We start from the raw sequence: 18,267 nt of genomic DNA on the forward strand, positions 1-18,267 counted from the left end.
ATATCAGGCAAAACTACATATGGTTAACATTGTCCTGATATCACACTTAGCACAATGACATACCTCGAGATACACACATACACAAAACCAAATGAAAATTTATTAGATTCATGCCTCTGTTTCACATTCACTCTAGCATAGTTTTTACTTTCCTTCTCTCTTTTTCCTATAAACTCATACAGTTTAATTTACATACATTACATTCTTTATCTTGTGATTCCACTATATTTTGTAAAGAACAAGAAAGGTTACATGATGCTTTTCCTTATAAGTAGATAAGCAACAAGTTTCTATTTCCTAAAATTGGTGATTTTACATTTAAATTTCTTAGTTCTTAAGTGTCACAGTGACCTAATGGATACCATTAGCATTTTTAACTGAGCTATAACATAGTGCTCTTATTTTACCTGATCCAGCTACAATTAAAATGTACCTTTCTTTTTTAGGAGAACCTTTCAGCATTTAAACGTGATCCCCAAATCAATATTTTGCTGCTGCCCCTGCATACAGGTTCTAATGGATTAACTATCATTGAAGCAACTCATGTTCTTTTGGTGGAGCCCATATTGAACCCTGCCCATGAGCTTCAGGCCATAGGGAGGGTGCACCGAATTGGACAGACAAAGTAAGAACTAAAATTAGTTTTAATCACTTTGCCTCAAGTCTCAGATACCAAAGCGGCATTTAAATTCTTCATTTATGTTCATTATAGCCTAATTATTTTTAATCACAGGTTGAGTATCCCTTATTTGAAAATGTATGATACCACAAGTATTTCAGATTTTTTTAAGATTTAGGAATATTTGCATATACATAATGAGATTTCTTAGGGATAGGACCTAAGTCTAAACATGAAATTCATTTATATTTCACCTCATATACATAGTATAAAGGTAATTTTATATGCTATGTATAGTATGCCTGGGTTTTAACTACAATCCATCACTGAGGTCAGGTGTAGAAATTTACACTTAAAGTACCATGTCTGTGTAAGAAGTTTTGGATTTTTAGATTAGGATTGCTCAGCCTGTATTTACTTATTAGATTATTAAGCATTACTGTGTGACCAAAGGATATGAAATTTCCAACCATTCTTCCTTCAAGCAGCAACCCCTGAATTCTAGATTTCTTTCATCCCTCCAACAGAAACCTGGTCATTTCATTTAAAAAGCTTATTAGGAATACATAATAACAGCTGCAGTGTTGAAGGTATCCATCTTGACTTTGAGATGGATTGATCTTTGATTGTCTAAATTAGCCTGCATGACTGAAAACAGATGGCTCCTTTTTAAATTCTTACCCTAAGAAAAGACATCACCCTGGTTCAACTCAAAGATAATTACATTTAGTTTCAGACCCAAAACAAATCTAATAGGAAATATCATGTGGTTGGTATGTATTACCTCTTCTCAAATATCAGAATGAATGTTTATGTTTGATAAGGCCTCCTAGATAAACTTCTGGATATTACATGTATTGAATGTTTAAAAAAATACATAGCCTTACCAAGAACTCATTGAATAATAAGTATATACAGAGTAACTAATGTTACATCAGACTCCTGAGGAGTCTGTCTTCAGTCTTCTATAACTTCCTCCTCTGTGCTGATGATGATCTTAGTCAGATTAGAAGTCCGTCATCAGCTAGAACAATCTACCTACATCAATCCCCACATACTTCATTCAATAGACTTTAAATTTTTTATTTTTTGGTAGTGAACTTAAACTCAGGGCACTTTACCATGAAGATACAAACTTCCAAGTCCCTGGGATTGCAAGCATACACCATCAAACCCAGCTATTTATTAGATTTTTATTGAGCACTTTCTATTTGCCAAGCACTGTTCTAACACTTGAGATGCCCTAATGAAACTTATATTCTAGCTGTAAAGGGGTTAGGAGTTGGTTGAGAGACAACTGGTAAACAATAAGCATAATAAGTAAACGATATACTGTGTTAGGACCAAGAAAAGTAGAGCAGGGTAAGGAAGATTAAGTGCTTCATTAGAAGATAGCATTTGAGTAAAGACTTAAAAGAAATGAGAAAGTTCATTATGCAGATATATTTAGGAAGAATTTTCAGGCAGAAAGCACACTCTGTGAAGACTGTGTCAGGAGTGTGCCTTATATGCTTGGGGCCAAGATCAAGGAGTCAAAGTTGCTGAAGTAGCCAGGCAGAGAGAAGTAGGAGGTGAAGTTAGAAGGCTTATGGGGAGAATATTGGGCCCAGGAGGCCACTATAAGGACCTTACTTTTACCCTTTGTTAGATAGAGAGCTATTGGATGGCTTTGAACAGAAGAGTGACATGATCTAACTTAAGATTTGAAAGAAATTCCAAGTGCTGTATTCAGACCAGGGGAGAAGTAGGGAAAGCAGTGGAGATCATTGCAGTAATCCTGGTGACAGTCAAAGGTGTCCTGACCATGGTGGCAGCAGTGCATGTGGTCAGGCTTTGGTTATATTTTGAAAGTAGAACTGATGGTATTTGTGGACATGCTGTAGGTGGGATGTGAGAAAGTCAAGTGTAACACCATGGACTTTGGCCTAGACAATCAGAAGGATGAAAAGCCTTCTGCTAAGATTGGGAAGACTATTGGGGTAGAGCAGGTTTGATAGGGGAAGAAGAGAAGTCTACTTTAGATTTAAGTTTGTGATTTTTATTAAACATCCAAGTGGAGATTTCTATTCTATTCTTGGATATACAGGTCCAGAATTTGAAAGACAGGTCTGGACTAGAGATACATATTTGGAAATCAACAGTATATAGTGGTATTTTTAAGACATGAGACTGATTAGAAGTACCTAGGGAGTGAATATAGAGAAGAGGACCACGAACTTTGGTAAACCAAAGTTAAAAGGCTCTAGTAGAAGGAAAGGGACCAGCAAAGACAACAGGTAAAAATCAAACCTAGGAAAAGAACAAGATCAACTCTCATAGGTTTTCAAAATGTCAAGTAAGATAAGGAATCTTGTCATTGGGGTTTGATCATTAGTTTTAGCAAGATGGAGATCAAAAGTTTCAGTGTGGTAGTATAGGTGACTGCCTATAAAGAAGAATGGGATTTTTGTGTTATTTTAATTTGACAAGCACTTGTATATCTTGCCCATGGTCACATAGCTTGGAAAAAATGGTGGCAGATGTAGGCACAGCACTTCTGCCTCAGATCATGCTTCTCCCACAGATCATGCTTTCACCACAACAATGCTGCTTCTATGTATCTTGTAGGACTATGATTTTGAAGAGTTTTGCTACAGTAAAGAGCAGAGAAAAGGAAGAGAATGAAAACAAGGGATTTTTTTTCTTTTCCTTTTGAATGAGAGGAATAATAGAATACTTTTACTAGGGATAGAAAAACTAGGCAAGCAAGAGATAGAAAAGAATGTTGGATCAATGTCCGTAAGTAGACAAGAGGATAACAGGAGCAAACACTGAAGGCTGGACAAGGGTCTTACATAGAAGCATGGATAGTCATCTCTAACAATAGACAGGAAGGTGCAGGGTATGCCTGTCCTTTAATTATAGGGAAGAAGTGTCCCTTTTCTTCCAAAAGCCAGGCCCTCATTCTGGATCCCATTCCTTTTCATATTTTTAAGGATTTTTTTCTTGTAATGTATCACCATCTAAATATGTCATAATATTATTCATCTTTTAAAAAATAAAAAACTGTCCTCTACATTCTACCTCTACCTCTTTAATCTCCTTTTTTTTTTTTTTTAACCCTATTTAACTTTTTGTCCCTACTATTACTGAAATGAGGCTCATAACATTATTGACAACCTCCTTCTTGCTCTGAGATGAATTCTTCTAGTCCTGGGGCTTTCGGTAGCATTTATTTGTAGATGAATGACTTTTAAACTTATAGTCTTCAACCCAGAAATGCCCCTTTTAGCTTGTGGTTCAACTTTATATATTTAGTTCTCAGTACATGTCCCTATGTACTCTATACCTCCCCTAGGATCCCTGTCTAATAGGTCTCTCAAGATTAACAATGACAAAACAAAATGCACTCCCATCCACCAGCCTTCCTCTTCTTGTAACGTGGTACTATAATCCACTTATTTGGACAAAAAACTCTAGGTCTCTTATGTATTTCTCTCTTCATATTTCATGCAAATTATGATTTAAGTCTTGTCAACTTTATCAAAGGATATTCTAAGTCTACTGACTATTTACTATCTCCACTGATAAAACCATAGTACAGCCACCCTCTCTTACCATCCATCCTATCTGAAAGACTACAGAACTTCTTAACTGGCTTCTCTGCCTCCATAGCAGCCAAAGGGATTTCTAAAGTACAGTCTAATGTAAATCAAAGCATACATTAAACCCTCTGAGCACTTCCCATCATACACACAATAAAATCTAGTTCCTGGTAATATCTGCGAGACCCAGTATGCTCTGGCCTCTTACCTGCTTCTTCAACCTCATTTCCACCTCTGCCCCCCATTTATAATATATTTCGGCCATGCTAGGCTTCTCTTGGCCCCTTGAGTATTTTAAGATTTTTCCAAACATTCTCTTCCCTAGGACTAAGCATGTATACGTCATTTCTTCTATTCTCTTCCTGTTCCTCCTTTGCTTACTGGCCTCATTCCCATCTCTCATATTTTTTCATGGTATTATATGTACATCAAGCTATCTGATTTCTTCAAGTGTTTTTCCATCTTCCTTCATTAGAACATTAAGTCATGGAGATCAATAGTTGGTATATTCATTGCTGAACTGCTCCCTACCCACCCACACATACCCAGCACATTGATGAGTACCTGCCACAAGTGGGCACCAACTGATTGACCAGCGAATATAGCATGTGATATATAAAGTCAGTTTCTACTGATTATTTTTAAGATGTTTTTAAACTTACGATTGTTATGTACCTTCTAGACCTACTATTGTACACAGATTCTTAATTAAAGCAACAATAGAAGAAAGAATGCAGGCAATGCTGAAAACTGCTGAAAGAAGGTAAGTAACAATTTAAGTAGATGGGGGAAATTTTCCTGTTTATTGAGTATGTGTTTGGAATGTCTTCACTTAGATGACAATAAAAGATATAAACATATTATTTTTAGAGCAAGAAATAACAGTTTACCTTCAGTATTCCCCAATCAATTCTTTTGGACATTTTGTATTTGGTTCATTTTATTAATAGGTTGTCATTTCTAAAAATATTTAAACCATGTGACTTTTGTTTGCCACATTGGATTACTTTTTAAATGAAATAATCATTATGCCTTGTTTAAGCAAGACTTAATCTGATCTGTGTAAAACTAAATTTGTTTTACACAGATACTTACACAGATACTTGTAAGATACTATCTCACACTTGTTGATCACATGCAGATAGGAATATCTGAATTCAAAAACTTGGCTACTGATAATGTTTTGAAAGCATTAAACTTCCTAATATTTATACCATAATTTTTCTTTTAAGCCATTCTAAAACAAACCAATACCTTTTTAATTCCTGTGAAGTAGGTAGGATTGAAACACACCCAAGAAGAAGTATTACTTTTTAGAAGGGATTGTTTCCCTAAAGGTACTTTGCATAGCAAATAAACTGCTTGAACCAGAAAAATTCTTCAATCAGTGGTGTTTGAAAAGGGAGGAGACTAGCTACCCTAAAGGTTTTATACCTAAAACACAAATGGTTTTTGTTGTTTCCATGTATTCCATGTGTGACAGAATTCAGTGATTTCCATATAAGCTGCCTAAATAAAATAGTAGTTGGAAGAACTGTTGAAATTTTCTTTAAACAAATTAGCTTTAGATGATAAGAATGTAATTTGTAAGGTTAAAGCTATAGCAGCTGCTCTCAGAGGACCTTCTTTCTTATTAATTGTTTAGAGAAAAAAAATACTTTATGTCAAAACCTAAAAATAATATATACAAGTCTTTATTAATTTTTGACACATTATAATAATAAATCTCATCTCCTACTTTCTTCTAGAAGTTTCTTATGGCCAAATTCTAACAATTTAGAAACAAATATATGTTTGGTCTTTTGTTACTATAAATGTAATCACTGATTCTTTGGGATTTCCTCCTGGTTGTGCCCACTTGGAAAACTGCAGTCACACGAACTCATCAGGAAAGCATTCCGAGGCCTCTGTCTTGACTGTGGCTGATCTGGCAGACCTGTTCACCAAAGAAACGGAAGAGCTTGAATGAACTACATCTGATTCATTCCACAGACTAATGTATTAATGAACTTTTACAGCTGTAGAGCAAAGTTATAAGTTTAAACAGTCCAGTAGATGTCAGTAAACACTGTTCCTATTTGAATGAATTTGTTTCCTTTTTTGATTTTACATTGGCCAAGTACTTACTGAGCCCTTTGCAATATACTGTTTTCAAATGGTCTATAAAGATTCTTAATTTTACACTCCTGATAAAACATTTATTTTTGTTCCAAAGACTATATCTGTATCTGATGAGGCATGAGAATTAAGAGAGGTAATGTGTACTTTTTGATATGATTAATTGTAAAAAGAGTTGGAATAAGAGAGAAGTAAACTAGTCTAGTTTTATATAACCTGATATATTCAACCAACATATATCTCCTTTTTGAAAGGCCTTTAATATCTTAAGCACGTGATTCACCAATATCGTGTCAGTAATATTTTAAGTAAATGCTTAACTATAAGAACTCCTAGTTATTTGAATAACTTTAAATTATAACACCATGATAACTTTACAGTAATACAACCCCTAACAGTAAGTTAATCTTAGGCAATTATTTGTTTTCACTGCATCTTGCTACTAAAATCAAAACACTGTAAGCTTTTCATTAAGTTTTTATATGTCTTAAGATTGATATATCTATAAATATTGCACTTTTTATAATTTTTGTTCTTTATATAGAAATATCGCAGGGTTTTTTTTTTAATCATTGTTATACTGATGTCTTAGATTGTTCTCCTTTCCTGTGTTCTTGTGTAACTAGCCATTTTAGCACTGATACCTAAATTTATGATAGACTTTGTTATTTCATTTTAGTCATTCTTCCTTAAGGACTAGTATTTGATCTTTTGAATAAGAGAATCCATTTTCACATTAACAAATAATTGCAAGTGATAAAAACTAAGCATTTCTTCTTTTATGAAGAATTAATGGACTTTGAAATCACTAAATTAAGGAATAGCATGTTGTAGCTATTAGACATAATATAAATGTACTTATTTGTTTTCTTCAAGCCTTCCGAGTTTTAAACGACCCTCAGGACTCATTAGCTCCTACTTACCTGCCCAGAAAACTGTAATAGAAATATCCCCAGGATCTTATTCATCCAGGAGGCTTTGGTGCTTAGCTAAGGTGCATTTTCTTACTCTAGGTTTATAGGGTGACATAATGCAGCTGAAGAAAACACACATTTTTGGTGCTTATTCTTCAGTTGAAGAGAGATATGCATTGGTTCTTTTATATGAAATTGAACAGAATTATTACTTTGTAGCTCTTTGTACATAATAAAGAGCTTTTCTTTATGCTCGTGTGTTTAATTTTCCTAGCAGTCCTGTGAAATGGATGTTATTAATACTCCTGTTTTAAAGATAGAGAACTAAGATTCAGAAATTGAGAAACTTGCCTATGACACATAGCAAATAAACGGTGGAGGCCAGGCTCCCTGACTCCAAATCTAATGTTCTTCCACGAAATCATATATCATACTGAGGTTCAGAAGGCCCCTGGCTATAATTTAATAGTGAGACTATTTCAGCATTTCTTTTTGTTTCCTGGTGTTTTAGGGAAAACTATTTGATATGCTTCAATTTTGTAAAAAAAGAAAATATATATATATATTTACACACACACACTTATCTGTATTAGAAAATACTACTCTTATTTATTTCTGTAAAATATCTTTAATTAAATAAATATTTTAGTGGAAATTGAAACTAGAATCACTTAATTTCTAAATCATAGAACATATGGATTTTCTTTGTTTTTTCTCAACAAAAGATGATAAAATTACTGCTACTACAGAATCCCATGTATTATATACATTTTTTTTTTCAAAATAATTGTGACAGTTCTTCCACTTATTCAAAACAAATACATGTCCCCACATCTTGGCTACAGCAAAGAATTTTTAAGTTGCCTTCCTCTATGATTTTATATTCTCTGAAATATCACTGTTGTACTAAGGAACCACTGAGAAAAAAAACTGGATACCCCAAACCATAGTATAGCCCAAATCTTTAAATGTGTTTGTGTGTTCTTCAGAATGATTCCAGATGAGTTTACTAAGACCAAAAGAAATCTATTGTTATACAGTGTAAACTATATAGACCTAGTTCCTTAGCCTGTTTCTTCAAACCCAGATAGCTTTACTATGTTTATAACAGCTTCAACTTTTCTCATTGTATATAACTCTTAGCAAAAAAAAAGGTTATGCATTTAGTTTTAGATAACAGTCCCTTTCAATTCATTAATACAACAAACTGAATATCTTCGTCATAAGTCAACATGTAGCTACTAATATTTTACAAATAATAGTAATTGGTTATAAAATCAACTATTATCAAAACGTTTAGAAATTTAATTTAGCCATGCAGGATTAAGCATCAACTCAAACTATGTTTTCAAGAGGGCAAAAAAAGAAATAATGTCTTTTTCATATGCCGCTCTCACTAACCCTCCCATGACTTAGTGTGCTTGAGTTCTCTGTATTAAACTACAGGATAATCTTTTTATAAATGCAGAAATCACCTTGCTAAATGACCAAAGTATGTGGTGTTGCCTCTGAGTAATAAAACAAATAGTATCACAGAACATAGCACAAGAGCTTAGCAGGAACCAAAGTTGCAGTCTCTAGCCTCACTCTGCTTTCAGGCAGCCTTTCAGGAGCACATGTAACTCTAAAGGCAGTGGTCCCAGACATAACTTTAGTCTTATTTCATTGTTTACTGCCCTTGACTTGACTGATTTTGTTTGTTGAAACCTTCTTTGTTATATTGAAACTAAATCCTTCATATTGCAATGAATGCTTCTTTTCTTGCAAAATATAAATACAATGTAAATAATCTCCATTATCTGTATAATGATCCTTTATATGGAAAACTGTTGTTATTAAAATCAGTTAACTCTGTCCTCCTATCAAGTGATCCATCCCTACCACCTTATCTTAATAGTCTTCCTCTACAACCCATCTATTTGGACTCTTAAAATTGCTTTTAAGACCAGTTTAGAAATTATTCAAATTTTCATAACTTGATGACATTTTGTTTTGTTTTCTAACCATAAAATGATATTTTTCTCTTTTGATTATATCACTTAAAACCAGGCTTTGCTCTATAGAGTATGTATGCTTTCTGAAATGTTTTATATTTTTAATTAGTCTTATAATTTTCATTCATGGTCCAAAAATTGTGAAGGAAAGATGTGAAATAAATTATATTAAATAATTTATTACATGTACTATTAAATAATACATGTATTCTAATTCTTTTCAGTCAAAAAAATACTTGGAGCATCCATTTTATGCTTAATAATAGATGGTTTATTCTCATGAAATTTCTGATGTTTCTGGAAGTAACATGAGGAATAATAAATACTCTGTTTTTAGAACTTTTAAACATTGGTAAAATTAATATTTTCAGCAAATATCTATGTTTAGTCTTCTGCCTTCCATTATTTTTCTGCTCATTTTCTTCCTGCTGTGTGTCAGACAAAGTAGGTGTAAGAAAAACTATTTGATTCTCATCCTTTGATTTTATTATCAGTAGCTGATTACCTAATAACAGGGAGGTAGTCGGTGTCTTCTGTGTGTTCTCACACAATCTCTCGGTGCATACATACCCCTGCTGTCTCTTTTATAAGGACACCAGTCATACTGGATTATGGCCCCATGCTAGCAATGTCATTTTAACTTAATCACTTTCTTTAGGAGCCTTCTTTCTAAATATAATTACATTCTGAGATACTAGGGGTTGGAATTTTAGCACATGAATTGGGGGTCTGGGAGCACAGTTCAGCTCATGATACTTGAGAGAAATGAAAACATGCATCCACATAAGAACTTGTACATAAATATTTATAGTAGCAATGTTAATAATATGTAAGTGAAAAACAACCAACTGTTCATCAAATGGTATACAACTGACACATAAAAATAGTATATATTTATTTAAATGTGATATATATTTCTAATGAAATTTATTTGAACATGAAATGAAGTACTGATACATGTTACCACCAGATGAACCTTGAAAGCATGCTAGCTAAAAACACCAGCCACAAAATACGTTTATGTTTCCATTTATATGAAAAGACTAGGATAATAAAATCTTTAGCAATAGAAAGTATGTTAGAGGAGCTGTGATGACTGCTAATGGATATGGGGCTTCTTATGGGGTAATGAAAATTTTCCAACCTTAAATTGTAATGATAGTTACACACTTTGAGTATACTAAAAATCATTGACATGCGCACTTTAAATGGCTTCATTTTATGGTGTGTATATTATATCTCAATATAGGTATTCCTCAAATGTTTTTTAATATAAGAACTTTTACTTAAAAAGTCTTGAAGCATGCAAATTCTTTGGCAGAGCCTCTTAGACAAATATGAAACAGATGGTCTTCAAAATATGAGGCACATATTGTAGACAATATTGTACTCAGGGTCTGTGAATCTTATTAATTTCTGGCAACGAGGTTAAAATGTAGCATCTGGACTTGGTAGCAGTAATTGACATGCAACTGAAGAGCTTGCAGTAGAACTGAAATGACCAGTGCATAGATGAAGTTCTTAAACATGAAACGAAGCTGTTAGGTTTTAACTCTCTCATTAACCCTCTCTATTCTTAGGCAAAGCCTTCATCTGACACACTTGCCAGTTTCTAGTAATGGCTGACTATAAAACATGTAACCTCAAGTAGGGTATTCTCCCCATCCCAGAAATATAACTCTGTAGTGCCAGTCTTTCTTATTAAATTAAATAGTTGTGCTTAAAATTTCCATTAAAAAAATACAGTTGTGGCTTGAGCTGTGGAATGAACTATAGGCTCTGACATAGTCGAGAATTCTCAACCACAGCATGTTGACATTTTGGACCAGATATTTTTTTCTTGTGGAGACTGTCCTATGTATTGTGAAATGCTGAGCAATATCCATGGCCTGTTCCCACTAGATCACAGTGTATCCCACCCCAAGTTGTGACAAATAAAAACATTCCCAAATTTTCTCTGTGGGGACAAGATGGAGAACCATCAACTTAAGGAAAATTAATAGTTTTTTCATGGTAATAGCAGACCGTATACAATAAGAAAAAATCCATGTTTAATTTCTCCTTCACTTATACAAATTCTGTTCACTTGAAGTATTCAGAATGTCATCTGAAAAACGATTTATCATGTAATAACTTTAGATGACAATATTCCTTGATGAGTTTATTTGGAAGATTCTCATTTTTTGTTCTAAATTTTTAACATAATGCTGAAATTCCATCTTGGAGCCACAGGAATCACTTGCCCTTGAACAGTTCATTGCATTTTTAAATGAATAAAATGAAATTTTATAATCAGATTTGCCACCTATTAAAATTTTGCTAAAATTGAAACTGTGAAGTGATGAATGTGTTAATGAGCTTGATTGTGATTACTTCAGAATATATGCATACATCAAAACATTACATTGTATATCTTAAATATGTACTATTTTATTGGTTCTTTTTAGTTATTCATGACAGTAGAATTCATTTGAATATAATTATACAAGCATGGAATATATCTTATTCTAATTAAAACCCCATAGTTATGGATATACACAATGGTGGGATTCACTATGGTTTATTCATATGTGTACATAGAAAAGTTATGTCAGACTCACTTCACTGTCTTTCTTATTCCTATCCCCCCTCCCTTCCCTTCATTTCCCTTTGACTAATCTACTGAAATTCTGTTCTTCCCCTCGCCCCCATTATCGGAGGTTAGCTTTCACATATCAACAAAAATATTTGACCTTTGGCTTTTGGGGTCTGGCTTATATCACTTAGTATGATAGTCTCCAAATCCATCCATTTACTGGCAAATGTTTTGAAGTCCTTATTTATGGCTGAGTAAAATATATACTATTTTTATATGTCAGTTGTACCTCAATAAAGTATGAGAGGGAAAACATTTTGCTGTTTATTGACGGCTTTCTTTCTTTCTTTTTCTTTGCTTGTTGGTTTGGTTTGGTTTTTTGAGATGGGGTCTCACTGTTTTGCCCAAGCAATTTACAAACTTCTGAGTTCAAGCAGCGCTCCCACCTCAGCCTCCCAAGTAGCTGGGATTACAGGTGGCACCATCCCTCATTAAAAGTTTTCATATACACTCAATGTCTTTATCATTAAGGATGTCAGTCAACATGATGGAACTCACCATTGTCCTTCCTGTCTGTCAACTCTTCCACTTAGCATTAAGGATGGAGTTAAGTTTTGGTGCAGTGTGCATCAAAGGTTTTAAATGTGAGTTTTCTGCAATATGAAACTATGGTGTACATGGCATGTGCCCATATTTTGATCTGTTGTAACATTAATACAATACCACTTTATGACATTCTTCACCTATCTCAAGAATACCATAAGTGGTCCTCATTCTCTACCTTCTAGAGGCTGGATTGAATTGTTTCTGACTTTTCTTTTTCCCATTTCCCTCCCTCCTTCTGTTCTTTCATTTCTTCCCTTCTTTCCTTTCTTCCTCCATCCTTTATTAAGTATTATTGAAACTCTAAAGCTGACATTGCTTCCCATCCTTTGCAACTGTACTGCAGGGAAGCGTGGACATGCCAGTCTGTCCTACTAGCAGGAATGGGAGGTTTTACCAAGAAGCCTCACCAGATTTCAAGTCTATGATATTGGCTGCCAGAGACTGATTGAAAGATCATAAAGTCATGAGCAGTAAAGCTCCATTTTCTCCCAGAACTTTTAAAAAATAAACTGAACTTGTTTGTTGGACTTTTGTTAATAGTGTAAGAATAAACCTACTATATTCTATAGCTCAGTCATGTCATGACATCCTTCCCTTGCTCAAGCCAAAACTGGAGTCATCCCATACTGTTTTCTTCACTCATCCTCACATATAGCCATCAGCAAGTCAAGTTTGCCTTCAAAATACATCTGTATTCTAGTCAGTTTTCCTCATCTTCACACCTACCATGTGTCCCTGACATCATCACTATTAACTGGTTATTGCGACAGCCAATATAGTCTGCCAGTACAGCCACAGAGTGATCCTTTTAAGATAGATGGCAGATAATGCTCCACTTCTGTTCACAATCCTCTTGTGATTATTCATCTCACTCAACAGAAACCTCAAGGCTAGAAGGCCCTATGCGATAAAGACCTCCATTACCTACCTATAATCATGTCTTCCACATCCCATATAAAGTGCTTATTACCTACAACGTGTCAAATGTACTCCTGGGGTCTTTGAAATGACTGTTCCCTCTCCCCATAACTTATTTCCCCATATTTATTTATGTTCATTCTGCCACCTAACATCCTTTGGGCCTCTGCTCCAACATCGGTTTATCAGTAAGCCCTCCTAAAACACCCTACACGTAGAACCCTTAGCTCCTTTCACTGTCATTCTATTCCACTTACTAATTTATTTTTCTCCAAGTTCCTAATACCATCTGACATATTCAATTTATAAATTTTCTCAATCATCCCCACTAAGAAATCCCATGAGAGCTAGAATTTTGTTTTACTGCTCTAGCTGAGCACCTGGTACAGAGTAGGAGCTCAATAGATACATGTTGAAAAGACTATGTTATAAATGGACTGATAATTAGTAATGTTCTGAAGATTTCCTGTAGAAATTGTTGCTCAAAAATGCTTAATATTAAAAGCTTATCATTACATTTTTCTATAAGGTAGATTGTGAGATAGTTTTTAGATACCTGTGAAATCCAGTTACTGGAGCTAGTTGCTTCTAATAAAGGCTTTGATGTATACTCATCAAACCTTCAGCTATAACTTTTATAAATGACCACTTATTTTTCATTTGTATTCCTTAACTCTTTCCAGTCCCAAAGTTGGGCCCTTATTCTAACACTCCTTTGACTATGTCTACCAGTACCTAAGTTTGGAGTAAATCCATCTGGGGATACAGCTCAGTTGGTAGAGTGTTTTCCTCAAATCTGGGCTCTTTCTTGATCTGATCTTCTCATTAACAAGCTGGGTCTTCTTGAACAGGTGACAGCCTTCCCACATGTGAAATAAAGAGTTAAGTTAGATCAAAAGCCCTCAACAAACTTGCTCTTTCACTTGAGAGAATGAGTGGGATGGCCTAACCAAAGCCTTTATTTTCCATACTCTGGACTGTCCAAAGCTAACATTTGAGTGCAAACATTTGTCACAAGTGGGGAGAGGGTACTCACAGGAGTAGATTAGATTATCTCTAACCATTCTGGGCACTAAAATTCCATTATTTCTCTGTTCCAAAATCTTCAAATTCTTCATCCTCTTTGCCCTAAGGAACCAAATTTCTGTTCTTTCTAACATAGATTACTTTGTCTCAGGTATTTTGTTAAAGCAACAGGAAACAGAATAAGACAAGAAGGGATAAATAAATATGTCATTATTTGAATATATCATGAACATCATGTATATAAAACTCCAAAGGAATCAACAGCAAAAACTACTGAACTAAAAAGTAAATATAGCAAGGTTTCAGTATGCAAGACTAATATATCAAATTCAATTTATTTCCTATATGTCAACAATGATCCAGTAGTATTTTAAATAAATGCAATACCATTTACAGGCACACAAAAATGTAACATTTAGGTATAAAAATAAAATGTTTATAAGATCTTTATGAGGTAAATTACAAAACTCTGATGAAAGAAATCAAAGATGAACCAATAAAAGGAAGAGAGATCTCATGTTCATGATTGGAAGCTTCACTATCATCAAGGTATCAGTTCTTCCCAACTTGTTCTATGGACTCGGTGCAATCTCAGCAAATTATATTATAAACATCAACAAACTGACTCTCAAGTTCTAAATGTCTTCAAAAGTTACTATGAAGCTAGAATAATCAAGACATTGACATTGGTGACATGGATCTGTGTTTATATATCCAAATGCAGGGAGTTGGGGCTGTAGCTCAGTGGCAGAGCACTTGCCTAGCACATGGAAAGCACTGGGTTCCATCCTCAGCAGCATCACATAAAAATAAATAAATACAAGTATTCTGTCCATCTACCAAAAAAGAATTATCCAAACCCATATAAAGTAAAATACCCAGGGTAAATCTTAATTAACGTGAACTATGAACTTCAGGTGATAATGACATGTCAGTGTGTAAGTTTGTTGATTTCCACAAATGTGGCATGCTGGCATGGGATACCTACAGAACAGCAGTAGGGGGTGCACAAAAACTCTTTTGAGTCTTCCACTCAGTTCTGCTAGGTAGCTAAAACTGCTCTGAAACATAAGGTATTTATAAATATGTGTATTTTCATACACTTCAAAGCCAAGCTCAAATTCTGTTTCATTCTTTATAGCCCTCTACAAGTCACTCCTTCTTCCCAACCCCAGGTAAAATTAATAGCTACCTCAGTGTTTTTTCCATGTACTTTAATTTTTATTTTTTCCGTTTTGTATGGGGCTGTATGTTAAAATTGTTTAGCTTATACAACTTCTCCTAAGAGATAAATATTTTCAATCCTCTAGGCAATAGCACTGATTTTTTGCACAGTGAATAATTCAACGTAGTTCAATAAATATTTATTATGGCAGTATTTAAATCTTTACTAATTTAACTCCAGTTTGTGATCGCTGGTTATGTTACATAATAGCATATCACTTAAATTCATCTGAAAAGCACATATGATAGTTTCTTTCAGTCTTTCTCAATGGTAAAATTCTGAGATTCTGTGAGGACTTTTTACAATACATCTTTCCCTGATTCCTGTTCAAGAACTTTTCTAAAAGTGTTCCCCCTATCAGACAGTCTCATTTCAAGTCCTTATTTAAATCTCTTCAACCCTAAAGCTACTAAATTTTATTTTTCATAGATCCTGCCTCCTAAAGAGAAAGTAAGAAGGTAATCAAGATGAAAGAAAATACAAATGCCAATAACATCTTACTCGCCTCCCCCCTCCCCAAACACACATTTGAAGCAGACCTAGCAAGGAATCGTCTTCTGAGGAGTCTTATCCCCTGGATAGGAATGTCCCATGTCTCTGGTTTACAAACAATAGCCCCCAACGTTGCCTAGGGGCCTTGCTAAAATAGATTGCTGGGCCTAGCCCCTAGAGTTTCTGCTATGAATGGAAACCAATAATTTATAATGTATAAACAAAGGGTGATTTTATTTTTTCTATGTAGACATTCTGCACTAAAATAGCAGTATATCTCCTTCTTGTGAGATGGCAGAAGCTATTGTCTTTTAACAGGTGACACCTTGGCAATCTCAAAAAGGTTCAAAACTGTTAATGTTCGGCCAGTTATATACACTATAATTTTTTACAAACGTCTCAAATCAGTTAATGGCTTGGGAAGCAGATAACAGGCACATTTATGGTTTCTATATAAATCTATTGATCATTAGTCTGATTGGTTAAAAGTTAATAATCTATATTCAAAGCCAGCATCAGCAACTTAGTAAAACCTTGTCTGAAAAATAAGAGTTAATAATCTATAGTAAATAAGGAAAGCAAGGCAAAGAAAATTATCCTCTTTTTTTTAATATCTGTCAAGACAAGCATCTTTTAGGTATTAATATTACCAGAAAGACTTTTCAAATAATAAAGTAACCTAGAAAACTTGGGATAGGAGATCACATTCCTTTAAAAGAATCTGATCATTTCATGATCTCTGTAGCTCTTCAGAAATGCCAGACTCTTAAGAGTGACTGTATAACAATGATCACTTTCAAAGTACTCCCTAAGGACAATTTCTATGTTATAATTGCATCACAACATTTAATATAAAATAATCGTGCAATCAATTGAAAGCACAATACTATCATGCAAGAGGTACAAAGAATATATTTAAATTGAGCTATTATTATAAGCAACAGGTTACCTAAAGCCAAATAATAAATTATCCCCAATTTAGTGACCTTAAAAAACAATAATCATTTATGTATAACTCATAATTTTTGTGGTTCAGAAATTTGGTAGTGACTTTCAGGAGGCTGTGGTCTTCTGCCAGGTGTAGGTGCAGGTACCGTAAAACTCATCTGATTTGAACTCTTCTTAATTTTGGACATGTAATTGTTTACTGTCTGCCTTATCTTCCTAAAATGTAGTATTTGTTATGGTTGAGATATGAGCTGTCCCCCCAAAACTCATGTGTGAGACAATGCAAGAAAGTTTAGAGATGAAATGATTTAGGTTATGAGAACCTTAATCTAATCAGCACATTAATCCCCTGGTGGAGATTAACTGGGTGTTAACAGTAAGCATATAGTGTGGCTGGAGGAGAGGGGGTTTTGGGGGACATATTTTAGGGGTTTATTTTGGTTGAGCAGAGCTCACTCCCTCTACTTCCTGATGCCCTGTTCCCAGTTGCTTCCCTCCTCCACACCCTTCTACCATTTAGTTCTGCCCCACCTCAGCACCCAAGAATGGAATTGGCTATCTGTGGACTCAGATCTCTGAAACTGTGAGTCCCAAGATAAACTATTTCTCTTTGGTCACAGCAGTGAAAAAACTGACTAAAACAGTATTTTTCTGTGTAGTTTTTTTGTGTTTTTTTGTTTTGGAGGGGTTTTATATTCTGTTCCCAACATTTAGAATATTACTTGGCAGATAGTATGTCTTTAACAAATATATATTGAGTGAATCATGTTTGGAAAGTCTTGTTATTAAAAAGCAACATTTTAGAACATGACCACAATTTTTATTAATAAAAAGGATAGTCTCATGAAATGAGAGCCATTATTACAAAACATTATTATGATTCAAGATATTTAAATTTACTCTGAAAATAATAATTCATTGTGTATGTTTGTTTTTCAAAAAAAAAAATGATATGTCAAGAAGTCAGCTGTAAGAGTCATTGTTTTGGGCTGGTGTTATACCTGAGTGGCAGAGCATTTGACTAGCATGTGTGAGGTCCTGGGTTGGATCCCTTTCACCACACACACACACACACACACAAAGAATGATTGTTGTAGAACAAGTTTGCTTTTAGTTTTTTGTTTTGGTTTGTTTTTCTGTGTTGTCAGGTTGACTGTGTTGACTGCCAAGGCCAAGGCTGTACCTCCTTCAATATCAGATCGAATTTGCTGAACAAGAAACTCCAGGGTGAGACAATTCTAAGAGAGC

General features: G+C 34.4%; 1 protein-coding gene across 2 annotated transcripts in view; it reads left to right on the forward strand.

Moving 5' to 3' along the window:
* The window catches only part of Shprh (SNF2 histone linker PHD RING helicase), an 87,606-nt gene extending 75,487 nt beyond the window's left edge, over positions 1 to 12,119 (forward strand). For both annotated transcript variants that reach the window (XM_071612939.1, XM_071612937.1), the window contains 3 exons: positions 447 to 625; positions 4,886 to 4,966; positions 6,076 to 12,119. In XM_071612939.1, coding sequence (XP_071469040.1) covers positions 447 to 625; positions 4,886 to 4,966; positions 6,076 to 6,172 — 357 coding nt within the window. In that variant the 3' untranslated portion in view covers positions 6,173 to 12,119. The remainder of the gene's footprint in view (positions 1 to 446; positions 626 to 4,885; positions 4,967 to 6,075) is intronic.
* The last annotated feature ends 6,148 nt before the right edge of the window (positions 12,120 to 18,267 follow it).

This window comes from Marmota flaviventris, chromosome 6 (assembly GCF_047511675.1).
Source record: "Marmota flaviventris isolate mMarFla1 chromosome 6, mMarFla1.hap1, whole genome shotgun sequence".
In the NCBI taxonomy this organism is placed as follows: Eukaryota; Metazoa; Chordata; class Mammalia; order Rodentia; family Sciuridae; genus Marmota; species Marmota flaviventris.